The sequence below is a fragment of the Ranitomeya imitator genome, chromosome 1 (genome assembly GCF_032444005.1).
Source record: "Ranitomeya imitator isolate aRanImi1 chromosome 1, aRanImi1.pri, whole genome shotgun sequence".
NCBI lineage: Eukaryota > Metazoa > Chordata > Amphibia > Anura > Dendrobatidae > Ranitomeya > Ranitomeya imitator.
In genome coordinates this window covers 466,018,149-466,045,265 of record NC_091282.1, presented here as the reverse complement: position 1 = coordinate 466,045,265, position 27,117 = coordinate 466,018,149, and the positions used below count along the sequence as shown (strand labels likewise).

General features: G+C 42.8%; 1 protein-coding gene across 1 annotated transcript in view; it reads left to right on the top strand.

Annotated features, from left to right (window-relative positions):
- The window catches only part of FREM1 (FRAS1 related extracellular matrix 1), a 375,192-nt gene that overhangs the window by 67,539 nt on the left and 280,536 nt on the right, over positions 1–27,117 (top strand). Inside the window, exon 2 of the mRNA XM_069765123.1 lies at positions 25,692–26,176. Coding sequence (XP_069621224.1) covers positions 25,937–26,176 — 240 coding nt within the window. The 5' untranslated portion in view covers positions 25,692–25,936. The remainder of the gene's footprint in view (positions 1–25,691; positions 26,177–27,117) is intronic.

Here is a 27,117-nt window from a genome sequence, read left to right as displayed (position 1 = left end):
GTAGAGATAAAAAGTGCAATAATTTGACCACTACATGTATGAACCTTCAAATGCGCAATCAACATTACTCTGGAAATCTCACTGTGCTAAAATGCAGACCTCAGCAACCATCAGCCGCCCCATCAATTGCATTTGCTGCTTCTTCCTCCTCCTCTGTAACTGTGCCAACCATTAAGATGCAGGTCTTCGACCACAGAACCTTTGGTTCATTACCCGCTCCAGTCAAGCTGACTGAGAGCCTGTCATCAGCTGTAATGGATGTGGACATGCCTGTTGTTTTAGACCCATCTCAGAGAATGAGCACCACAATTTTCGTAATCCACCGTAACATCTCCTGCACCTCTCTCACGGTCCAGCAGTTTGTCCGGTTCACCATCCTCCGCCCTCTCTCAGCACTGCAGCTAACACATGGTACTGCAATTGTGGTCATATAAAAGATTGTTTCCTCCTACACATGACGAAGCTAAGAGGTTGAACTCCACCATCTCCAATCTGTCGGCCACCGAAATGCTGCCTTTCCACCTGGTAGATACAGACGGTCTCCAAAAGCTGATGCCTGTCGCAATTGCCCAGTCGCCATTACTTTTTTAAGAAAGCTGTGCCTTTGCTACACCAGCATGTCGCAGACAACACCGCCCATTTCTTGACTAAATCTATGTCTGCCAAGGTGCATTTCACCACAGACACCTGGACGAGTAAGCATGATCAAGGGCATTACATCTTGCTGACTGGGTACTGACTGACTCTGATGGCTGTGTAGACAGGCGCTGCTCCACAAGTCTTGGAATCTCAAAGGCTCGCAGGACAAACATCTACATTTAACACTTCCTCCACTGCTTCTGCCTCCTCCTCTATCTCCTCTAGGGCCTCCACTTGTGCCCTCAACCTCTGCCTTAATAAGACACGCATTCCAACAGTGCAGAGCGAATCCCCACCACCTTTGTACTGTGTCACCTGGGCCCACCGCAATCATGCAGTGTTAAAAATGATATACCTTGGAGTTTGCAGTCATAAAGCTGAAGAGTTGTGGACAGCTCTCCAGGCTGAGTTTGATCAATCGCTATCTCCGCTGAACCTGCATCCAGGGTTGGCCATGTCCGATAACAGTGCAAATCTAATGATGGCCCTACGGCAAGGAAAGCTCACATACGTGACTTGCATGGCTCACATCCTCAACCAGGTGGTACAACATTTTCACCACCACTATCCTGGCCTGGGTGAACTGCTCCAGAAAGCACGGAAGCTGTGTGCTCATTTCTGCCATTCGCACCCCCACAGGTCATCGACTTGCATCAATACAGAGGTCTTTGTCCATGCCAGTTAACAGGTTGATATGCGCTGTGCCGACATGGTGGAATTCCACTCTGCACATGTTGCAGCGACTGCAACTGCAGCAATGAGCCCTGACATAGTATGTTATGTCATATAGCCTGAGCCAATGCAGTCCGGACGTGGCACATATCACGTTTACAGAGTGGGCACAGATTAAAGACCTCTGCACCCTTCTGCACAAAATGGCTACTAAGCTGGTTAACGCTGACGACGCCATCATCAACATCACTGTGCCAGTCATCTATATGCTGGAATAGACTTCTAATAGCCTGCTGGAGGAGATGCTGGTCCCAGAAGAAGAGGAGGATGCAGAAGGGATAACATTGTCTCTAAGTTCCAGACTGTCGTCACACAGGTGGGTGCCAAGGCAGGGTGGATTACTGCAATCAAGGGGGGGGCTGGTTATAACAGACAAACTGTTATCAAAGGTGTAAGATCCAAGGAAAAAATGGAGGAGGAAGAGGTGATGGGCGAGGAACTGTCCGATGAAGAGGATAATCCTCCCCTCTCTGTTGTTTGTAGTTGGTGGGAGGGGAGAGAGGAAGCAAGCATCATCGTTACCCAGCCACCAACACAGCATGGGCTTGGACCTCAAGGTAGAGCCCGACATATGAGTGACTTCTTGCTGCACCATTTGCAATATGATCCCCATATAGTAATGATTAGGAATACTGCTGACTACTCGGTTGCCACTCTGTCAGATCCACGTTATGAAACCAAATTTTGCCAGATGCTTTCCACCCTGGAAAGGGACCCGCGAATGCTGGAGTATCGAAACATGCTTTTACACAACCTTAAGAGAGCTTTTTCCCAAAACAGCAGTGAAGCACACAGTTCACATCACAGCTCTAGACTTCAAATCTCCGGCACGTCAATTCATTTACGCCAAAACATTAGCAGGATCAGCAGTGGTGGAAGTGGAAGAAGCAATTTCTGTGAGTCCTTTGACACTTCTTTTTTAGACCAGCTTGTGCACCAGCACAATAGAGTCCAAGTCTTACACGTGGTGAACGAATGGAGAGGATGGTGCAGGAGTATCTACAACTGAATAAAATTACCGTCAGGGAGGGTTTGGACCCTCACATATTTTGGTCTTCCAAAATGGACGAATGGCCTTAGCTCGCCTCACATGCCTTGGAGGTTTTATCGTGCCCGGCAGCCAGTGTTCTCTCAGAACGAATTTTCAGCGCTGCTGGTGGTGTAATGACGGATAAGTGCAGCCGGCTGCCCGCTGAAAGTGTAGACCGCCTAATTTTCATCAAGATGAACAATTCATTGATCTCCAATGACCTTTGCAACCCAATTACAGACTGTACAGACTAGGTGATATTGCATTTTTTCGTGTCATGCATTAATGTCATGTAACTGCACTCTGTGATATCTTTAGTGTGGGTTCTGTGCCTGCTGTGGTTGCTGCTGATGTTAACACAAATTGTGGAAATGTGAACAGTCATGGTTGGTTTACATCTGCTGGGTTAGATGTAGTGGAAGACGTGTCGGTCCCAAGTATACTATTTCTATTCTCATGACATTTATTCCACTTCAGTGGTGTCAGGCCCTCATTTTTTTAAATGTGAAAACTTCAGGTTGGGTGTCCATCTGCTGGATTGGGTGTAGTGGAAGACCTCTTGGTCTCTAATATATTATTTCTTCTCTTCTTAAAATGTTACCACTTTTCTGGTATAAGGCCCTGATTTGTTTAAATATGAACACTACTGGTTGGGTTTCCATCTGCTGGATTGGGTGTAGTGGAAGATCTGTTAGTCCCTAATATACTTTTTCTACTATGGTGAAATTGATGCCACTTTGGTATTGTCTGCCAATAATTTTTGGAAATGTGAACACTCCGGGTTGGCTGTCCATCTGCTGGATTAAGTATAGTGGAAGACAAGTTAGTCCCAATTATACTATTTCTACTGTGGTAAAAGTGATGCCATTTTGGTGGTGTCTGCCAATAATTTTTGGAAATGCAAACACTCCTGGTTGGGTCTCCTTTGTGCGTGTTGCCTGTAGCAGTAGGCCTCCGAGACCATCAGGCCTCCACTTTCTTGGACTCAACTAACTGTGTTACTATCCTTAAATTTTTTTGACAATGGTAGTTTACAAAACTGATATTTGTGCAACTGAGTGTGGCTCACCATGAAAGCAGGTAGAGGGGTTGCATGTTGTATCAGGGATCCCAGGAAAGGAGCCCTACACCGATCCCTCACCCACCTATTCTTACTGTGACGTTCAATTGAAAGCTGTAAATGCTGTCCCAGACCCTGATACCGCATGCCCAGCCGATTGCTGCAGTGCCATGCTACAATTTCTACTGTGGATGAATTTAAGCCACTTTCCTGGTGTCTGTCCCTCATTTGATGCGTTTTGGCAGCATTTTAGAAGGTGTTGTGCATTTGTTTATTTTTGCCTCTTTTCATGAATGGCATTCGGTTATGTTCGGCGAATATTTGACGAATTAATCAGCGAAAATTGCAAATTCAGCAATCGTCATCTGAACCGAATATTGAAATATTCGATCATCTCTAGTAATAACTCTATAATATATGAGTTTCACTTTTTGTATTGAAATAAATTAACTTTTTGATGATATTCTAATTTTGTGAGAATCACCTGATCTGGGACTTTTCATGGGGCTAAGAACTAACAGGCAGGTAGCTGCAAACTACCTGCCTGTTCTACCTGGCACTTCCTAAGAGTGATGACAGATTGCTCCTGCTGAAGATTATACTGCTTTATGTCAACAGAGCAGCTCCTCATCTTCAGGACTACTCTGTCAACGGGCGTGACTGCCAATGACAGACTGATTAACAGCCTGCTATCAATCAGCATGACATTGGCCTTCACGACCCACCAACACAGTAGACCAGAAGAGAAGCAGCTGCTCTGCTGGCATGACATCACCAGAAGCTGCAGAATCGCAGGAAGTAGTGGTCTGTCACCGCTCTGAGCTGGCAAGGACCAACGCTGGGCTAAACAGGCAGGTGGTAAGCAACTAACTGCCTGTAAGTTATTAGATCTATAAGTGAAACGTGAAATATTCCTGGATAACCCCTTAAATAATTCCAGCACATGGTGATGAAATAATGCCACAGTGCTGATCATTCTTAAACATGACTGTAACAAGATTAATATTACCATCAATACTGTAATACACGAGTTGAAAAAAAACTGTTGTATTATAACCACTTGTACAGCATATACTGTATTGTACAGTGATAAAAGTGCCATACTCATCATTAACCAAAACTACTGGACTTAAACTGATATTACCACTATAGAGTGACCATATAATGGTAGATATCAGTTCTACACTAGTGCTTTGCAAACCATATATGAGTATAGTGTGTAGATCAATCCAGTGACTCAGTGTTAGGCCGGGGTCACACACAATGTATAAAAAATCTGTCCGATTATGTCTGCTGAGAATCACACAAATGTTCTCTGTATGGTGATCCGTATCTCATCCGTGTGCAATGCCAGGATGTGTTTTTTTCTCCAAAAAAGTATCCGTATATGTTATCCGTATGGTGAGATTTTCTCACACACTTGCAAAATGAGCAAATAATGGCTGAGCCTTTCCTGTCACCTGCCCAATGCCTGAGAATTTCTCGCAAGTCACACTGATGGTCCGTGTGCTGTGCAATTTTTATCTCGCACCCATAGACTTGCATTGGCATTTCTCAGCTGAGATACGCGGACAATCGCAACATGCTGCGATTTCACTCGCAAGTGTAATACAGACGAGAAAAAAACGGATGATGGGAGCTGCCCCTTAGATTAACCTTGGTCCGAGTGCTATGCGATTTTTTTTCTTGTTTAACACTCATCCGTATTACGCTGTAGTGTGACCCCGGCCTTAAGATGTTCTTGCTGATTGTAGGCATTCACTTTCCCTTTACTTTCCCATTCAGCTCAGACCACCAGGACCACTTCTTCCATCCATGACTCGCCCTGCAGAATATTACACAATGTTCCTATTTTCTTCCAGTATAATAATGCTATTATGTGCCTCTTTACTATCATAATGCTTCCTTATCAGAGGCGTAGCTATGGTTTTAGTTCGGGTTGGGGGGGGGGGTGAAGCTTCTGAGTGGGCCCCTAATCAGGTAACCTTGATTACAACTGGGTGATGCACCTTAATAGTGGAGGAGAACCTCAGCAGATGACCGCGCTATTACTGAAGATAATCTCTATCTCAAGACCAACATAGATATTGCCGCCATATGGTCTGTCCTACAGAACATATAAAAGATCACAGCACAGTTACAGATAATGACTTACCGCTGACGTTCTTTCTGATGGAATCGTTCATTTTTCCCGTCTTTTCCATCTGGCCCAGACCGACATGACAACTTCTTCCAGCTCGGACTCGGCTGCAGAGAATACAACAAAGACACATTTCACATCTCACATTGCAGCACCCCAACCTGCACAAACTCCTCATCCTGCTGATACCCCAATACTGAGCCGCTGCTGCTGTAGGTGTCCTTATTACTGCACCTGATACCCCAATACTGAGCCGCTGCTGCTGTAGGTGTCCTTATTACTGCCCCTGCTGTGTGGTTCTCTGTGCCCTCTAAATTCTAAAGCACCCCTCTAGAATATAGTAATGCCAGGTGCAAGTGCCCTAGAAAACAGTGCCCATATTTTGCCCTCTAGAAAGCAATCATGCCCTTTGTGTGCCCCTTTGACAGTCACAGTAACCTGAAGGTTCCCCTATAACAATAATTGCCCACTTTACATTTAATAAAGTCCCGAGTCTCCCCCCTGTACAGCTACCCTATACACAGTATGATGCTCACTTATACACAGTATAATGCCCCCTCACTGTATAGTACCACCCACACAGTATACTGACCCCTTAGTAGCCCTCAAGCTGTTTGATAGCTCCAACACTGTATCATGGCCCCATGACTGTAATCTCCACACTGTATGATGCCCCCCTAGATAGCCTCCATATACGGGGTTGTGCTTTATCCAGGGACCCCTCCTGCATGGTAAGATCTGGATTTGGTTTATGTCTGGAGAGATATTTGGTCATGCTGGTCGGCAAATTACTTTTATATGTCTCTCCTGTGACATTGTTTACATCTCAGCCTCTACATGGCGTATAATAGTCCGGTCTGAAGCAATGGAGCATGTTTAGTGATACCTAGTGCTAAGATGGGTGGATCGGACGTTATTGCCTTATTGTGAGGCGGGTTGTGGTGGCCACGGATCTTCCATTGACTATATCAATTTATTACAACTAGGCACAATTGCTATATTATATATAAGTAGATGAATTGATGTTATTTGTGTTTGGGTGTCCCTGGTTTTTTCATTTGGTGTCTTTTAATGTGTAGTTTTTAATGTTTTTTCTGTAATAAACTTTGTATTTTCCTATATACTCCTGTGGTCCTCCTATGTTCATAGCCTCCATATAGTATAATGCACCAGATTGTCCTAAATATAGTATAATGCACCCCCCATAGGCCTACTCTATATTGTATTATGCAACCTATAGACAGTCTATAGCACAAGACAGCACCCCATAGTATAAGACAGCACCCCACAGGCAGACCCTGTAGTATAAGACAGCAACCCATAGGCAGACTCTGTAGTATAAGGAAGCACCCCATAGTCAGGCCCTGTAGTATAAGGCAGCACCCCATAGGCAGACCCTGAAGTATAAGGCAGCACCCCATAGGCAGAGCCTGTAGTATAAGGCAGCACCTCATAGGCAGACCCTGTAGTGTAAGGCAGCACTCCATAGGCAGATCCTGTAGTATAAGGCAACACCCCAAAGGCAGACCCTGTAGCGTAAGGCAGCACCCCATAGGCAGAACCTGTAGTATAAGTCAGCACCCCCATAGGCTGACCCTGTAGTATAAGGCAGCACACCATAGGCAGACCCTGTAGTATAAGGCAACACCCCATAGGCAGACCCTGTAGCATAAGGCAGCACTCCCATAGGCAGATAGTGTAGTATAAGGCAGCACCCCTATAGGCAGACCATGTAGTATAAGGCAGCACCCCATAGGCAGTCCCTGTAGAATAAGGCAGCACCCCATAGGCAGGCCCTGTAGTATAAGGCAGCACCCCATAGGCAGACCCTGTATTATAAGGCAGCACCCCCATAGGCAGATCCTGTAGTATAAGGCAACACCCCATATGCAGACCCTGTAGTACAAGGCAGCACCCCATAGGCAGAACCTGTAGTATAAGGCAGCACCCCCATAGGCTGACCCTGTAGTATAAGGCAGCACCCCATAGGCAGACCCAGACACCGGGTGGTGATGTCATCGCGCTCACTGTTTGCGTCGGTGATGTCAGACGCTGACAGGGGGATGATGGGAGAAGGAGCGTAGCGCTTCTTCCCTCATCAATGTGGTCAGCTGTATTGGCTAAATGCCAAAACAGCTGACCTTGCAGTGACGGACAGGGGGCCCACTGTAGGCACCGGGACCCCCACCTGCTCAGGGGCCCCATAGTGGGCAGCATCAATTCTCCCTGCTCTGCCGCAGAATGTAACTATATTGGCGCGCTGCCGATATAGGCCCCCTCTGAGCTCCGGGTCCGGGGAGATGGCCCCCTCTGCCCCCGGTAGCTACGCTACTGTTCCTTATAGTAATGCCCCCATTGTGCTATATTAGAATATCTCCATTGCATGACCTTATAGGAATGCCTCCATTGTGTCTGCTTATAATAAAGCAATTATTAGGTCTCATTTTCATAATAACCCCCCGTGCCTCTGTAGGATGCTAGCAAATGCGTAGGATGCAGTGACACACAGGAGACAGAGCAAGGGTTAACAGGTTCTTTATAAATATAGGAGCAGTAATTATACAAGCAGAGGGGTAAAGGATGTGATTGGAGGATGGGGAAAAGTCAAATGCAATAGAATGTAACAGGTTAACTTATCAGTCTCTGCTCTGGATGAAGGTGGCTGGAAGATCCCCCGGCGGCGCCTTAGGTGGCGCGAGATGTCTCCGATCCGGTCCCGCAGATGAGCAATGCACTTTCTCCTTGCGACTATGAATCCTCCGGGTTCTTCAGCACGTGATCTCCTGATCCGTGCGCACGATGAGGCAGGGGTGATGGTCAGCGGCACAGAAGAAGAAACATAGAGTTCAGTGAGCAAGGCCGCAGTAGGAGCACACAGTCTAGCGGACACAGTCACAGGCACAGGCCTGGGACTAAGCGGTGCCTCCGTGGTGGTGAACAGAGCGAACGTCCGTACTCTATCCTGATCACTACCCAGTGAGGAAGTCTCTCTGTGTTGATGGTAGGACACATCAGCAGTCTGGCAAGCTGGGGGTATAGGCACAGCTAGCGGATGTGGGTCCGTGAAGAGCTCGGTCCCAACTAAGTGTCCTGTCTTCCCTCTCAAACTGCTATTTAAGTCGGGCCCGCCCCATCAGTCAGGTGCCCTATACTGCTCCGGTCAGCAATCTCTTCCCCCTGCAACACTGGTGACAGCACCGACGGTCCCGGTCCAGACACGCAGGAGAGACCATTAACTTGGCTCTCCTCCCTACACCTCCGTACATTAATTTCCCATATTGTGCCTCCTAATTGTAGTAATTTTGTCCCACCTTTTTATTGTAATAATGTTGACCCCACTGGTCTTTAGTTTCACAATATTGTCCCCTATTGTGCCTCATTATTGTAGTAATATTGCCTCTTTTTGGTAGTTTTTGTAGCAATATTACAATAATATTGCTCCCAATTGGTTTTTAAGTTAGTAATATTGCCCCAATTGGTCCTTATTGTAGTAATATTTACCCCCATTATGCCTTGTTATTGTGGTAATATTTACCCCCTTCTGCCTTCTTATTGTAGTCATATTTAACCCTGTTTGTCTTTATTGTAGCAATATCTCCCCCCCCCATTGCCTTTTAATTGTAATATTGATCCTACTTTGGTCCTTACTGATGGAATATTGTCACCCATTGTGCCTTCTTATTGAAGAAATGTATCCCCATTGTTACTTTTTGTAGTATTATTGCCAAGATTGGTCCTTATTGTAGTAATATTGACTCCACCATGTGCCTCCTTATTGTAATAATATTGACCCCCCATAATGCCCTTTTATTGCAGAAATATTTCCCCCATTGTGACTTCTTCTTGTAGTAATATTGTCCCATTTATCCTTTTTGCAGCATTATTGCCAAGATTGGTCCTTATTGTATTAATATTGACCCACATTATGCCCTCTTATTGCAGTAATTTTACCCCCATTCCCTTTGTGCCTTCTTATTGTAATATTACCTCTCATTGGTCAGTAGTCCTAAGCTGCCTAAGGCCTGCTTGAGTAACTGTTAGAGCAGGTAGTCAATGGATGCGTTATTGCACCAGGTATGTTTTACTCTGAGATGCTGCGGCATTTTAGAGACTACATACTTTGAAAAGCTGTCCAGGGACTATGTGTCTCTACTGACTAGTGTAAAGCCGGTTCTGATGGTTGGTCCTAGCCATGATCTCTTTGACTGACAGGTTTCTCCTTATGCACACAGAGACCCACCAGTCACGAAGAGTATGGCATGGAGAAGCCACCATGGACCTGCCTCGGACTGATTATTCTAGACTAGATGGTGGCCCGATTCTAATGCATCGGGTATTCTGGAATATATATGTAGTTTATTTATGAAGATTTTAGAATAATACAATGAATACACAGAATTCGGCTGGCCGGGCGCGACCAATTAGCGAAGTGTGGTTCAAATCCCGGGCCAATTCGCGTCTGGAGTATGCCTGTCGCTGATTGTTCGCGGCTGGCCAAGTAGTATATAGCACAGCCGTGTAGTATATAGCACAGCCACCTAGTATATAGCAGCCCACATAGCATATAACAGCCACGTAGTATATAACACAGCTCACGTAGTATATAACACAGCCCACGTAGTGTATAACACAGCCACGTAGTGTATAACACAGCCCACGTAGTATATTGCACAGCCACGTAGTATATTGCACAGCCACGTAGTATATTGCACAGCCCACATAGTATATTGCACAGCCCACATAGTATATAGCACAGCCATGTAGTATATAGCACAGCCACGTAGTATATTGCACAGCCCACGCAGTATATTACACAGCCACGTAGTATATTACACAGCCCACGTAGTATATAACAGCCCATGCAGTATATAACACAGCCCACATAGTGTATTACACAGCCCACGTAGTGTATAACACAGCCACGTAGTATATAAAACAGCCCACTTAGTATATTGCACAGCCACATAGTATGTAGCACAGCCCACGTAGTATATAGCACAGCCCACACAGTATATTACAGCCACGTAATATATTACACAGCCAACGTAGTATATTGCACAGCCGACGTAGTATATAGCACAGCGACGTAGTATATAACACAGCCCATGCAGCATATAACACAGCCCATGTAGTCCCACGTAGTATAAAGCACAGCCAAATAGTATATTGCACAGCCACAAAGTATATTGCACAGCCATGTAGTATATTGCACAGCCACGTAGTATACAGGTCCTTCTCAAAAAATTAGCATATAGTGTTAAATTTCATTATTTCCCATAATGTAATGATTACAATTAAACTTTCATATATTATAGATTCATTATCCACCAACTGAAATTTGTCAGGTCTTTTATTGTTTTAATACTGATGATTTTGGCATACAACTCCTGATAACCCAAAAAACCTGTCTCAATAAATTAGCATATCAAGAAAAGGTTCTCTAAACGACCTATTACCCTAATCTTCTGAATCAACTAATTAACTCTAAACACATGCAAAAGATACTTGAGGCTTTTATAAACTCCCTGCCTGGTTCATTACTCAAAACCCCCATCATGGGTAAGACTAGCGACCTGACAGATGTCAAGAAGGCCATCATTGACACCCTCAAGCAAGAGGGTAAGACCCAGAAAGAAATTTCTCAACAAATAGGCTGTTCCCAGAGTGCTGTATCAAGGCACCTCAATGGTAAGTCTGTTGGAAGGAAACAATGTGGCAGAAAACGCTGTACAACGAGAAGAGGAGACCGGACCCTGAGGAAGATTGTGGAGAAGGACCGATTCCAGACCTTGGGGAACCTCAGGAAGCAGTGGACTGAGTCTGGTGTGGAAACATCCAGAGCCACCGTGCACAGGCGTGTGCAGGAAATGGGCTACAGGTGCCGCATTCCCCAGGTAAAGCCACTTTTGAACCATAAACAGCGGCAGAGGCGCGTGACCTGGGCTACAGAGAAGCAGCACTGGACTGTTGCTAAGTGGTCCCAAGTACTTTTTTCTGATGAAAGCAAATTTTGCATGTCATTCGGAAATCAAGGTGCCAGAGTCTGGAGGAAGACTGGGGAGAAGGAAATGCCAAAATGCCTGAAGTCCAGTGTCAAGTACCCACAGTCAGTGATGGTGTGGGGTGCCATGTCAGCTGCTGGTGTTGGTCCACTGTTTTTTATCAAGGGCAGGGTCAATGCAGCTAGCTATCAGGAGATTTTGGAGCACTTCATGCTTCCATCGGCTGAAATGCTTTATGGAGATGAAGATTTCATTTTTCAGCACGACCTGGCACCTGCTCACAGTGCCAAAACCACTGGTAAATGGTTTACTGACCATGGTATTACTGTGCTCAATTGGCCTGCCAACTCTCCTGACCTGAACCCCATAGAGAATCTGTGGGATATTGTGAAGAGAAAGTTGAGAGACGCAAGACCCAACACTCTGGATGAGCTTAAGGCCGCTATTGAAGCATCCTGGGCCTCCATAACATCTCAGCAGTGTCACAGGCTGATTGCCTCCATGCCACGCCGCATTGAAGCAGTCATTTCTGCCAAAGGATTCCCGACCAAGTATTGAGTGCATAACTGAACAATATTATTTGATGGTTTTTTTGTTTGTTATTAAAAAACACTTTTATTTGATTGGATGGGTGAAATATGCTAATTTATTGAGACAGGTTTTTTGGGTTATCAGGAGTTGTATGCCAAAATCATCAGTATTAAAACAATAAAAGACCTGACAAATTTCAGTTGGTGGATAATGAATCTATAATATATGAAAGTTTAATTGTAATCATTACATTATGGTAAATAATGAAATTTAACACTATATGCTAATTTTTTGAGAAGGACCTGTATAGCACAGCCACGTAGTATATTGCAGTCCACATAGTATATAACACAGCCCTTGTAGTATATAGCACAGCCACGTAGTATATTGCACAGCCGACGCAGTATATGGCAGAGCCGATGCAGTATATAACACAGCCCACGCAGTATATAGCACAGCCCACGCAGTATATTACACAGACACATAGTATATTACACAGCCCACGTAGTATATAGCACAGCCACGTATTAAATTGCACAGCCGATGTAGTATATAACAGCCCACGCAGTATATAACACTGCCCACGTAGTATATAACACAGCCCATGCAGTATATAGCAATGTGGGCACAATATCCCTGTTAAAGAAAATAATTAAAATTAAAAATAGTTATATACTCACCCTCCAACGGCCCCCAGATCCAGCCCAGGCCTTTCCCGCTCCTCGCTCGCCATTCCGGTCCCAAGTGGCAATAACACGTGATGATGTAGCGGTCTCGCGAGACTGCTACATCATCTCCGGTCATTGCCGCAATGCATTCTGGGGACCGGAGCGGCACGCGAGGAGCGGGAAAGGCCTGGGCTGGATTCAGGGGCCATCGGAGGGTGAGTATATAATGATTTTTTTATTTTTTAAATTATTTTTAACATTATATGTTTTTACTATTGAAGCTGCATATGCATAGCATCAATAGCAAAAAGTTGGTCACAGAGAGGGTTAATGGCAGCATTAACAGACTACCTTACACCGCGTTATGCCACGGTGTAAGGCAGTCCGGTTAACGCTATGTGGGCGCTGACTGGGAGGGAGTAGGGAGGGGGCACTGACTGCAGTGGAGGAGGGAGGGGCCAATTCGCGGCTGGACTGTGCCCGTCGCTGATGCGACCAATCAGCGATGCGGGATTTCCGTGACAGATAGACAGATGGAAGTGACCCTTAGACAATTATATAGTAGATGTATAGTTCAAGTAAAGTGTTTTAAGTTATGCCTGCAAAAACACAGCCAGATTCATGTGATTCATGCTGTGTTACTGATTCATGTCCGTAGTTGGGACAGCTTGAAGCTGCTGACAGGTTCCCTTTATTTAATATTTTTGCCTGAATACAGTGAAACCAAATACATATAGACTTTTTCACATTTTACTAATTTGGCAAAACAAAAACATATTTTTTAGAAGCCATAACTTTTTTAATTTTTCTGTCAATTAAGTCACACTACTGATTGATTTACAGATCAATATTTTTATCATCTTTATTTAGGGGAATGGGATGCAAGAAAACTGCAGCAATATACATTACCGTTCAAAAGTTTAGGGTCACCCAGACAAATTTGTGTTTTCCATGAAAACTCTAGTCCTGACATTGACAAGGTTCGAACAAAAGATTTTTATTTGAAATAATAATTTTCTCCTACAAACTTTGCTTTCGTCAAAGAATGCTCCCTTTGCAGCAGTTACAGCACTGCAGACTTTTGGCATTCTAGCAGTTAATTTGCTGAGGTAATCTGGAGAAATTTCACCCCATGCTTCCAGAAGCCCCTCCGACAAGTTGGTTTGGCTTGATGGGCACTTTTTGCATACCATACGGTCAAGCTGCTCCCACAACAGCTCAATGGGGTTGAGATCTGTTGACTGCGCTGGCTACTCCATTACAGATAGAATCTCAGCTGCCTGCTTCTTCCTTAAATAGTTGTTGCATAATTTGTGAAATTAGCTCCAATCAAGCGCTGTTCCCAGGGTATGGCATGGCATTGCAAAATGGAGTGATAGCCTTCCTGGGTTCAAAATCCCTTTTACCTTGTACAAATCTCCCACTTTACCACCACCAAAGCAACCCCAGACCATCACATTTCCTCCACCAATCTTGACAGATGGCGTTAGGCACTCTTCCAGCATCTTTTCAGTTGTTCTGCGTCTCACAAATGTTCTTCTGTGTCATCCAAACACCTCGAACTTAGATTTGTCTTTTTTTACAATCTTCCTCTGTCCAATGTCTGTGTTCTTTTGTCCATATTAATCTTTTCCTTTTATTAGCCAGTCTCAGATATGGCTTTTTCTTTGCCACTCTGCTCTGAAGGCCAGCATCCCGGAGTCGCCTTTTCAATGTAAACATTGACAGCGGCGTTTTGTGTGTACTATTTAATGAAGCTGCCAGTTAAGGACCTGTGAGGTGCCGATTTCTCAAACTACAGACTCTAATGTACTTGTCTTGTTGCTCAGTTGTTCAGTGGGCCCTCCCACTTCTCTTTCTACTCTGGTTAGAGCCTGTTTGTGCTCTCCTCTGAAGGGAGTACTACACACCGTTGTAGGAAATCTTCAGTTTCTTGGCAATTTCTCACAACACAGAACAAGAGTAGACTTGAATTTCACATGAAAGTTCTTTTTTCTGGCCATTTTGAGAGTTTAATGAAACCAGCAAATGTAATACTCCACATTCTCAACTAGCTCAAAGGAAGGTCAGTTTTATAAGTTCTCTAATCAGCCAATCTGTTTTCAGCTGTGCTATCATATTTGCACAAGGGTTTTCAAGGGTATTCTAACCATCCATTAGCCTTCTTACACAGTTAGCAAACACTAAGTACCATAAGAACACTGCAGTGATGGTTGTTGGAAATGGACCTCTATACACTTATGAAGGTATTGCATTACAAACCAAACATTTTCAGCTAAAATAGTCATTTACCACACTAACAATGTATACAGTGTATTTCTAAATCATTTATTGTTAGCTTCATTGGAAAAAACTGTGCTTTTCTTTCAAAAATAAGGAAATTTCTAAGTGACCCTAAACTTTTGAATGGCAGTGTATTAAAAATAACAAATTATTTTTATTCACAGGTCTTTGTAGTTGCGGTACTACCAAATATTTTTTTTGTGATTTTTTTTAAAAGTTGTTTTCCATATTTACCTTTTTTAATACATAATCAGCCTTTTTTACCTCTTGCTCCAGGGCTGCCTCTTCATTGCTGCCCCCAGCCTGTGCCTGCTGCAGCCAATCCCTGGGCTCAGCTCTCTTGTACCATCTACCTTGGTATAACCACTGAGCATTGTGATTGGCTGCAGCTCTCATGTGCTTTTGATGTAATGTCGCTGCGGCTATCTTGTTAATAAAGTAATGGTTTAAGAAATGTTGATTTTGCTACATTTACACAAGGTATGCTTTTGCATTAAAACATTGAAAACTCCTAGATTAATGTATATTTCCAGATTAGTCCCTTATTAATTAATGATCACATTAATTGAAATGTTTTATGAGAAATATCACTGTATTATTGTAGCTCTGTACATCATTGCAGGTAGTGGTTTCCGCTTCCTAGGTGATACCCGCTGGCATGAACATCTGTGTTGCTCTTTGAATGTTTTGATCATGTGTGTCTGTACAATTAGAGCTCATCCTCAGAACATTTATGCTTTAAGCGTACGTAATTATAGTTGTTTTTTCCAATAAAGTCTCTTTCCCATGGCTGAATGGAAGGTCATTGTCATACCAATTAAAACATGGCCTCAGGCACTTGCGGAAGCTTTGCTTGTAAACACTTCATTTGTGCTCCTCACCTTAGTGTCGCTTTGTAAGATGAAAGTCTGTCTCCTGACTTGCTTCTTCATTTGCGTGTTTATGGGAAAGGCAGATGGGAAGTCTTTGTACAGGAGTAAGACATAGACATTTTTTTTTCCGAATGCTTCACTACAATGGAAGTTTAAAAAGAGATAAAACTAAAACACTGTGGGAAGATTCATCAAGAATGATGTTTCTGACAGTTTTCTGGCATAAAACACCTTGATATGTCGTAAACTCTTATTGCAACTTGATGTTGCGTAAAGTTTTGTGACTTTTGACATTTTTATGCCAGTCAGCATAGGCAAAAAGCTTGGCTGGGACCGGGTGTGGGGAAGATTGACCAGCAAATTCATCAAAAGTTATACCACTTTAGTGGTGTAAAAAACACCAAAAATGTTCTTCAGTCTCGACTGCACTAACATTTCTGTCAGGGGCTCACGCTAACATTAACCCATAGAGTTTTCATTAATCTATAGACACATCTAGTTAAGAAATGGATCCACTTGAAGCTCAGAGCATGTCCTTATCTTCTCTTATCTATTTTGTGGATCAGAATCGGCCATTAAATTGTTCCATCCATGTTTCACTGATCCTGAGTAGACATGAATGAATATGTTCGGCTCCCTCCTTATTAGGCAAGCTATAGAGCATTCTGAAGAAGCTGCAATGGGAACTTGGATACCTGGAGTGCTCCCGATAATCTGCATGGACAGCCTGTGTTTTGTGAATGTCAAACAGTCGCGACACATGCAGCTGAGGCCCCAGACACAAATGATCAGAGCGCTCCAGGCATCCGGGTTCCCGCTGCAGCTTCTTTGGTAAGCACTATAGCTATTCGGATAAGAATGGAGCTGAACATATTCGCTCCTGTCTAATCCTGAGTCAATGGATAAACAAAAGTTCAGACAACTCATCTCCTTCCCTTTTTAAAAACATCCAGTACGACTACCACTGTGCAGAACCTGGCTTGACTGCATATTGTGTGCTCCAACATTTTACAGTAACATGGTCAGGCTTTTTCTTTGTTGCATTTCCTTAGGCTTGTGAGTCGCCCGCCAGGGCAGTGGGGATACTCGGTACCTGGTCCGGTCGCAGTTAAAGGCGTGGTCACGGTGGCAGCGACCCAGTCCGTGGCCCTGGGCGCTCAAGTAAAAGAGGAAAGGTCTTTAAAGGGTTAAATAAAGTTTGTATTTGTGACGCCACCTGTGGTTCTTGGTCAGAGGTCATAAAAATACAGAAAAATCTTTAAATGAGAAGGTGTGTCCAAACTTTTGGTCTGTACTGTAGATGATTGGTACAAATTGTTAATGCTCTGGAAGGAGGAGTGACTACCCACACCACAATGAACATGTACAGTCATGGCCAAAAGTTTAAGACTGACTGAAATTTTGGTTTTCACAAAGTTTGTTGCTTCAGTTTTTATAGTGATAATTTACATTAACTCTCTACTGTTATGAAGAGTGAACAGAAAAAGACACAAAAATGCTGACATTCCTTGCCATGAAAATTAACGGAAATTTCCACAGAATTTCAGCCCTGCCATAAAGTGACCTGCTTACATTATTTCACTGATAGTCTCGTTAGCTCAGTAGAAAATGTTAATCGAAGACAAGGCATCTGATATCACTCTGTAATGCTGACTGAATTATAAAAACATATTGGTTTCTTTAAAATGGGGCACATACTTGAAATCTTTGTCGTCTTCTGATTAATATGGTTACCTCAAAGGAAACACTTGCAGACTTTACATGCAAGGACATTGCTGCTTGTAAGAGTGCTCCTAAATCAATGATTTATTGGATCATCAAAAACTTCAAAAGATAGAGGTTTTCAGGGCACTCAAGAAAGTCCAGCAAGTGCCAGGACATCTCCTAAAGAGGATTTGACTCCTGAAAAGGTTCTGCACTAAAGCAGAACTTCCTCAGGAATGGCAGCAAGCAGATGTCAAGTGTCAGGGTTTTGGAGGATAGCCTGGTGTCACGAAGGGTGTTGTGAATTCTGTGGCAGAGCTCCCTCCTGTGGTCACAAGTGGTACTTCGGCTGATTCTCTCTGTGAGCTTCTGTTGGTGGAGGGAAGTGGTACTGTGGCTTCTGAGTTTCCTCCCTCAGGTGATCTGGTGAGGTCGTTAGGTGCTTCTCTACTTAACTCCACCTAATGCTTTGATCCTGGCTTCCTGTCAATGTTCCAGTGTTGGACTTGTTTTTCCCTGGATCATTCCTGTGGCCTGCTGCTCTGCATAGCTAAGTTCTTCTTTGCTATTTGTTTGCTATTTTTTCTGTCCAGCTTGTCTAATTGTTTTGCTGGTAGCTCTGGGACGCAAAGGGTGTACCTCCGTGCCGTTAGTTCGGTACGGAGGGTCTTTTTGCCCCCTTTGCGTGGTATTCTTTAATCGTGGGATCCTAGTTAATGATAAACTTACCTGGAGCAGCCAGTGCCAGGCAGCAGCTGCCAAGGCAAACAGGATCATGGGGTGCATTAAAAGAGGTCTGGATACACATGATGAGAGCATTATACTGCCTCTGTACAAATCCCTAGTTAGACCGCACATGGAGTACTGTGTCCAGTTTTGGGCACCGGTGCTCAGGAAGGATATAATGGAACTAGAGAGAGTACAAAGGAGGGCAACAAAATTAATAAAGGGGATGGGAGAACTACAATACCCAGATAGATTAGCGAAATTAGGATTATTTAGTCTAGAAAAAAGACGACTGAGGGGCGATCTAATAACCATGTATAAGTATATAAGGGGACAATACAAATATCTCGCTGAGGATCTGTTTATACCAAGGAAGGTGACGGGCACAAGGGGGCATTCTTTGCGTCTGGAGGAGAGAAGGTTTTTCCACCAACATAGAAGAGGATTCTTTACTGTTAGGGCAGTGAGAATCTGGAATTGCTTGCCTGAGGAGGTGGTGATGGCGAACTCAGTCGAGGGGTTCAAGAGAGGCCTGGATGTCTTCCTGGAGCAGAACAATATTGTATCATACAATTATTAGGTTCTGTAGAAGGACGTAGATCTGGGTATTTATTATGATGGAATATAGGCTGAACTGGATGGACAAATGTCTTTTTTCGGCCTTACTAACTATGTTACTATGTTACTATGTTACTATGTTTAGGGTTTTGTGTAGACCGCAAAGTTATCTTTCCTATCCTCGCTCTGTTAAGAAAGTCGGGCCTCACTTTGCTGAATCTATTTCATCCCTACGTTTGTCTTTTCATCTTACTCACAGTCATTATATGTGGGGGGCTGCCTTTTCCTTTGGGGTATTTCTCTGAGGCAAGGTAGGCTTATTTTCTATCTTCAGGCTAGTTAGTTTCTCAGGCTGTGCCGAGTTGCATAGGCAGAGTTAGGCGCAATCCACGGCTGCCTCTAGTGTTGTTTGGAGAGGATTAGGGATTGCGGTCTGCAGAGTTCCCACGTCTCAGAGCTCGTTCTATGATTTTGAGTTATTGTCAGATCACTGTATGTGCTCTGACCGCTATGTCCATTGTGGTATTTACATTGTGCCTTTCATAACAGAAGGGTAGCAAAGAAGCCGTTTCTTTTCAAGAAAAACAGCAAGGATAGACTGACATTCTTCAGAAAATACAAGGATTGGACTGCAGATGATTGGGATAAAATTATTTCATCTGATGAAGCCCACTTCAGACTTTGACCTGTGGAAGAATGATTTTCTGGAGAAGAAAAGCTTAGCGCTACTGGGAGTCCTGTGCGATGTCAACAATAAAGCATTCAGAAACCATTTATGTGTTGGGCTGCTATGAATGAAGAATAGTATCTTACCATCCTCCATGTACAACGTCTCCCAACAATCCAGGAACAATTTAGTGATGAACAGTGCCTTTTCCAGCATGATGGAGCATCATTTAAAAAAACAAAAAAACACTGAAGCAGCAAACTTTGTGAGTGCCAGGGGTTGTGTCCACACCTTCCACATTGGTAGATGGCGGGAACATACAGCTGAGCTACATCTGCAATGGAAAGAACCATAGGTAGCTCAGATCTTAGCGGTTTAATCACCAGGATGCCACAGTCAATAGTTCTTTCTGTCACATATCTGTTCCATCCCTTACGGCACCATGGAATACCATAGGGTTGCTGTGGCACCTAGGGGGGGTAACAATTAACCCCTCTGTGACCTTAGACGTACTATCCCGTCGAGGTGCCCTGGGCTTATCTGACCCTGGACGGGATAGTACGTCATAGCCGATCGGCCGCGCTCACGGGGGGAGCGCGGCCGATCGCGGCCGGGTGTCAGCTGCTTATCGCAGCTGACATCCGGCACTATGTGCCAGGAGCGGTCACGGACCGCCCCCGGCACATTAACCCCTGGCACACCGCGATCAAAGATGATCGCGATGTGCCGGCGGTGCAGGGAAGCACCGCACAGGGAGGGGGCTCCCTGCGGGCTTCCCTGAGCCCCCCGCAGCAACGCGATGTGATCGCGTTGCTGCGAGGGTCTCCTTACCTCCCTCCCTGCTCGAACCCCGGATCCAAGATGGCCGCGGATCCGGGTCCTGCAGGGAGGGAGGTGGCTTCACAGAGCCTGCTCAGAGCAGGCACTGTGAAGCAGCCTGCACTCCTATCAGATCAGTGATCTGACAGAGTGCTGTGCAAACTGTCAGATCACTGATCTGTGATGTCCCCCCCGGGACAAAGTAAAAAAGTAAAAAAAAAATTTTCCAAATGTGTAAAAAAAATAAAAAAAAATATTCCAAAATAATGAAAAAAAAAAAAAAATATTATTCCCATAAATACATTTCTTCATCTAAATAAAAAAAAAAAACCAATAAAAGTACACATATTTAGTATCGCCGCGTCCGTAACGGCCCGACCTATAAAACTGGCCCACTAGTTAACCCCTTCAGTAAACACTGTAAGAAAAAAAAAAAAAAACGAGGCAAAAAACAACGCTTTATTATCATACCGCCGAACAAAAAGTGGAATAACACGCGATCAAAAGGACAGATATAAATAACCATGTTACCGCTGAAAGCGTCATATTGTCCCGCAAAAAAAGAGCCGCCATACAGCATCATCAGCAAAAAAATAAAAAAGTTATAGTCCTGAGAATAAAGCGATGCAAAAATAATTATTTTTTCTGTAAAATAGTTTTTATCGTATAAAAGCACCAAACCATAAAAAAATGATATAAATGAGGTATCGCTGTAATCGTACTGACCCGAAGAATAAAACTGATTTATCAATTTTACCAAACGCGGAACGGTATAAACGCCTCCCCCAATAGAAATTCATGAATAGCTGGCTTTTGGTCATTCTTCCTCACAAAAATCGGAATAAAAAGCGATAAAAAAATGTCACGTGCCCAAAAATGTTTTCAATAAAAACGTCAACTCGTCCCGCAAAAAACAAGACCTCACATGACTCTGTGGACCAAAATATGGAAAAATTATAGCTCTCAAAATGTGGTATTGCAAAAAATATTTTTTGCAATAAAAAGGGTCTTTCAGTGTGTGACGGCTGCCAATCATAAAAATCCGCTAAAAAACTCGCTATAAAAGTAAATCAAACCCCCCTTCATCACCCCCTTAGTTAGGGAAAAATAAAAAAAATGTATTTATTTCCATTTTCCCATTAGGGCTAGGGTTAGGGCTAGGGTTAGGGCTAGGGCTAGGGTTAGGGCTAGGGTTAGGGCTAGGGTTAGGGCTAGGGTTAGGGCTAGGGTTAGGGCTAGGGCTAGGGTTAGGGTTAGGGCTAGGGTTAGGGCTAGGGTTAGGGCTAGGGTTAGGGCTAGGGTTAGGGTTAGGGCTAGGGTTAGGGCTAGGATTAGGGTTAGGGTTGGGGCTACAGTTAGGGTTGGGGCTAAAGTTAGGGTTAGGGTTTAGATTACATTTACAGTTGGGAATAGGGTTGGGATTAGGGTTAGGGGTGTGTCAGGGTTAGAGGTGTGGTTAGGGTTACCGTTGGAATTAGGGTTAGGGGTGTGTTTAGATTAGGGTTTCAGTTATAATTGGGGGGTTTCCACTGTTTCGGCACATCAGGGGCTCTCCAAACACGACATGGCGTCCGATCTCAATTCCAGCCAATTCTGCGTTGAAAAAGTAAAACAGTGCTCCTTCCCTTCCGAGCTCTCCTGTGTGCCCAAACAGGGGTTTACCCCAACATATGGGGTATCAGCGTACTCAGGACAAATTGGACAACAACTTTTGTGGACCAATTTCTCCTGTTTCCCTTGGGAAAATACAAAACTGGGGGCTAAAAAATAATTTTTGTGGGAAAACAAAAAGATTTTTTATTTTCACGGCTCTGCGTTATAAACTGTAGTGAAACACTTGGGGGTTCAAAGTTCTCACAACACATCTAGATAAGTTCATTGAGGGGTCTAGTTTCCAATATGGGGTCACTTGTGGGGGGTTTCTACTGTTTAGGTACATTAGGGGCTCTGCAAACGCAATGTGACGCCTGCAGACCAATCCATCTAAGTCTGCATTCCAAATGATGCTCCTTCCCTTCCGAGCCCTCCCATGCGCCCAAACGGTGGTTCCCCCCCACATATCGGGTATCAGCGTACTCAGGACAAATTGGACAACAACATTTAGGGTCCAATTTCTCCTGCTAACCTTGGAAAAATACAAAACTGGGGGCTAAAATATAATTTTTGTGGAAAAAAAATATTTTTTATTTGCATGGCTCTGCGTTATAAACTGTAGTGAAATACTTGGGGGTTCAAAGCTCTCACAACACATCAAGATGAGTTCCTTAGGGGGTCTACTTTCCAAAATGGTGTCACTTGTGGGGAGTTTCTACTGTTTAGGTACATTAGGGGCTCTGCAAACGCAATGTGACGCCTGCAGACCATTCCATCTAAGTCTGCATTCCAAATGGCGCTCCTTCCCTTCCGAACCCTCCCATGCGCCCAAACGGTGGTTTCCCCCCACATATGGGGTATCAGCGTACTCAGGACAAATTGGACAACAACTTTTGTGGTCCAATTTCTCCTGTTACCCTAGGGAAAATACAAAACTGGGGGCTAAAAAATAATTTTTGTGGGAAAAAAATTTTGTTTTATTTTTATGGCTCTGCATTATAAACTTCTGTGAAGCCCTTGGTGGGTCAAAGTGCTCACCACACATCCAGATAAGTTCCTTAGGGGGTCTACTTTCCAAAATGGTGTCACTTGTGGGGGGTTTCAATGTTTAGGCACATCAGTGGCTCTCCAAACGCAACATGGCGTCCCATCTCAATTCCTGTCAATTTTGCATTGAAAAGTCAAACGGCGCTCCTTCCCTTCCGAGCTCTCCCATGCGCCCAAACAGTGGTTTACTGCCACATATGGGGTATCAGCGTACTCGGGACAAATTGGACAACAACTTTTGACATCCAATTTCTTCTCTTACCCTTGGAAAAATAAAAAATTGGGGGCAAAAATATAATTTTTGTGAAAAAATATGATTTTTTATTTTTACGGTTCTGCATTATAAACTTCTGTGAAGCACTTGGTGGGTCAAAGTGCTCACCACACCTCTAGATAAGTTCCTTAGGGGGTCTACTTTCCAAAATGGTGTCACTTGTGGGGGGTTTCAATGTTTAGGCACATCAGTGGCTCTCCAAACGCAACATGGCGTCCCATCTCAATTTCTGTCAATTTTGCATTGAAAAGTCAAACTGCGCTCCTTCCCTTCCGAGCTCTCCCATGCGCCCAAACAGTGGTTTACTGCCACATATGGGGTATCAGCGTACTCAGGACAAATTGGACAACAACTTTTGAGGTCCAATTTCTTCTCTTACCCTTGGAAAAATAAAAAATTGGGGGCAAAAATATAATTTTTGTGAAAAAATATGATTTTTTATTTTTACGGTTCTGCATTATAAACTTCTGTGAAGCACTTGGTGGGTCAAAGTGCTCACCACACCTCTAGATAAGTTCCTTAGGGGGTCTACTTTCCAAAATGGTGTCACTTGTGGGGGGTTTCAATGTTTAGGCACATCAGTGGCTCTCCAAACGCAACATGGCGTCCCATCTCAATTTCTGTCAATTTTGCATTGAAAAGTCAAACTGCGCTCCTTCCCTTCCGAGCTCTCCCATGCGCCCAAACAGTGGTTTACTGCCACATATGGGGTATCAGCGTACTCAGGACAAATTGGACAACAACTTTTGAGGTCCAATTTCTTCTCTTACCCTTGGAAAAATAAAAAATTGGGGGCAAAAATATAATTTTTGTGAAAAAATATGATTTTTTATTTTTACGGTTCTGCATTATAAACTTCTGTGAAGCACTTGGTGGGTCAAAGTGCTCACCACACATCCAGATAAGTTCCTTAGGGGGTCTACTTTCCAAAATGGTGTCACTTGTGGGGGGTTTCAATGTTTAGGCACATCAGTGGCTCTCCAAACGCAACATGGCGTCCCATCTCAATTCCTGTCAATTTTGCATTGAAAAGTCAAATAGCGCTCCTTCCCTTCCGAGCTCTCCCATGCGCCCAAACAGTGGTTTACTGCCACATATGGGGTATCAGCGTACTCAGGACAAATTGGACAACAACTTTTTGGGTCCAATTTCTCCTGTTACCCTTGGTAAAATAAAACAAATTGGAGCTGAAGTAAATTTTTTGTGTAAAAAAGTTAAATGTTCATTTTTATTTAAACATTCCAAAAATTCCTATTAAACACCTGAAGGGTTAATAAACTTCTTGAATGTGGTTTTGAGCACCTTGAGGGGTGCAGTTTTTAGAATGGTGTCACACTTGGGCATTTTCTATCATATAGACCCCTCAAAATGACTTCAAATGAGACGTGGTCCTTAAAAAAAAATGGTGTTGTAAAAATGAGAAATTGCTGGTCAACTTTTAACCCTTATAACTCCCTAACAAAAAAAAAATTGGTTCCAAAATTATGCTGATGTAAAGGAGACATGTGGGAAATGTTACTTATTAAGTATTTTGTGTGACATATCTCTGTGATTTAATTGCATAAAAATTCAAAGTTTGAAAATTGCGAAATTTTCAAAATTTTCGCCAAATTTCCGTTTTTTTCACAAATAAACGCAGATACTATCAAAGAAATTTTACCACTATCATGAAGTACAATATGTCACGAGAAAACAATGTCAGAATCACCAGGATCCGTTGAAGCGTTTCGGAGTTATAACCTCATAAAGGGACAGTGGTCAGAATTGTAAAAATTGGCCTGGTCATTAACGTGCAAACCACCCTTGGGGGTAAAGGGGTTAATATTTATAAAAGTTTATTAAAAAAATTTTAGTGTAAGAAAAAAAAGACAGAAAATCAATGTTTTAACAATAAAAAATGCTTTAAAATAGACAATAACTATTGGACATGCATCACAGCAAAACATAAAATTGCAGTGAAGTACTATTCATTTCTTATGACGAGGAGTGTTTTTCTGCCACCCATATTCCTATACGTAATTTGCTGTGGATTTGTGGTGAAGAATCCACTGGTCACATTTCACTAAGTCTGAGCAAGGAAGTAAAGTACAGAATAAATCCTCAGAGAAGGGAAAACATTTAATGACCAGGTAATGCTTGCTAAAGTGCTAGCGAACTAATACTTGACGAGTTTGTGCAATTCCTATGTATGTTTAATTTCTTATTTGTGTTCTTAAGCATTTACTTACAAATCAGGTCTCACAAGCTTTGCCAAACCATATCCAGGAAGAAATCTGTGTTTCTCTGTCTCCACTGTTTTTGCTGATCTTATACTTAATTTCCTTCTTTTATCCCTTCATTTTGTAGGATTAGAGAACAAAAGGAGTACATTAATGCCTGGCTTTGTCAGAATTCTTCAACAACTTTTATTAAAGCACCGCGACTTCCTGAAAGGGCTTGTTGTTGACAAGATTTTGGACGAGGGGGGCAACTCTTCATGTTGAACAGATGACTGAAGAATAGCTACTGCCTGATGGTGTGTAAAATAATCCTAAAAAGGAAACAGACTCTAGCTGAAGATCATAGATGTTAGGATATAAGTCAGGATAAAGATGAATCTCTTCTGGAGATGTCACGTGTATCCGTCACTCGCCTTATTATTCATGACTTTGAGGTTCCTGAGCTCTTCCTTTATCAAAGTCAATAATGGGATCACGGTGATGAAAGGACAGGTTGGATACTTATCAGAAAATGACCTACAGTTCTCTATCCCCAAGGAGAAAGATGCCTGCAAAGTGGAAGTTATCGTTAATGAACCGATAACACAGAGAGTCGGAAAGTTATCTCCGCAGGTAAGAGCACTTACAATTCTTTGTAATCAGAAAACATTTGCATGTGCCAAATAAACATGTTAATAATGCAGATCTTACTTGGTCTTAAAGACAACACACATTGCTATGAAAATGAAATATAAGCAACATCATATCTATCTACCAATCTATCTAATATCTATCTATCTATCTATCTATCTATCTATCTATCTATCTATCTATCTAATATCTATCTATCTACCTATATATCTTAGATAGATAGATAGATAGATAGATAGATAGTCTGTCTGTCTGTCTGTCTGACAGACAGATAGATAGATAGATAGATAGATAGATAGATAGGCTTGAGAAAGGCTCTCCATGAGCTGAAACGTCGTCATGATGGGCTATTAAACTTGAACACTTTTTGAACTCATTTGCAATGGTGTGCTGCCTTTGACTTCTTGGACTCTATCTATTTAATATCTATCTACCTAATATCTTTCTATTTAATATCTATCTACTGTATGTATCTATCTATGTATCTATCTATGTATGTATCTATCTATCTATCTATATCTATCTATGTATCTATCTATGTATGTATCTATCTATCTATCTATCTATCTATCTATCCCATATCTATCTAATATCTACCTAATATCTATCTATCTATTTAATATATATATATGTCCATTATATACCTATCTAATATCTATTTATTTATCTATCTACCTATTTAATATATATCTATATCTATCTCATATCTATCTATCTATCTATCTATATGAGAAATTTTTTTCTCTATCTATCTATCTATCTATCTATCTATCTATCTATCTATCTATTATCTATCTATTTATATATCAATCTATCTAATATTTATCTATATATCTATGTATCTATCAATATCTATCTATCTATCTCATATCTATCTAATATCTATCTATTTATCTATCTCATATCTATCTAATATCTATCTA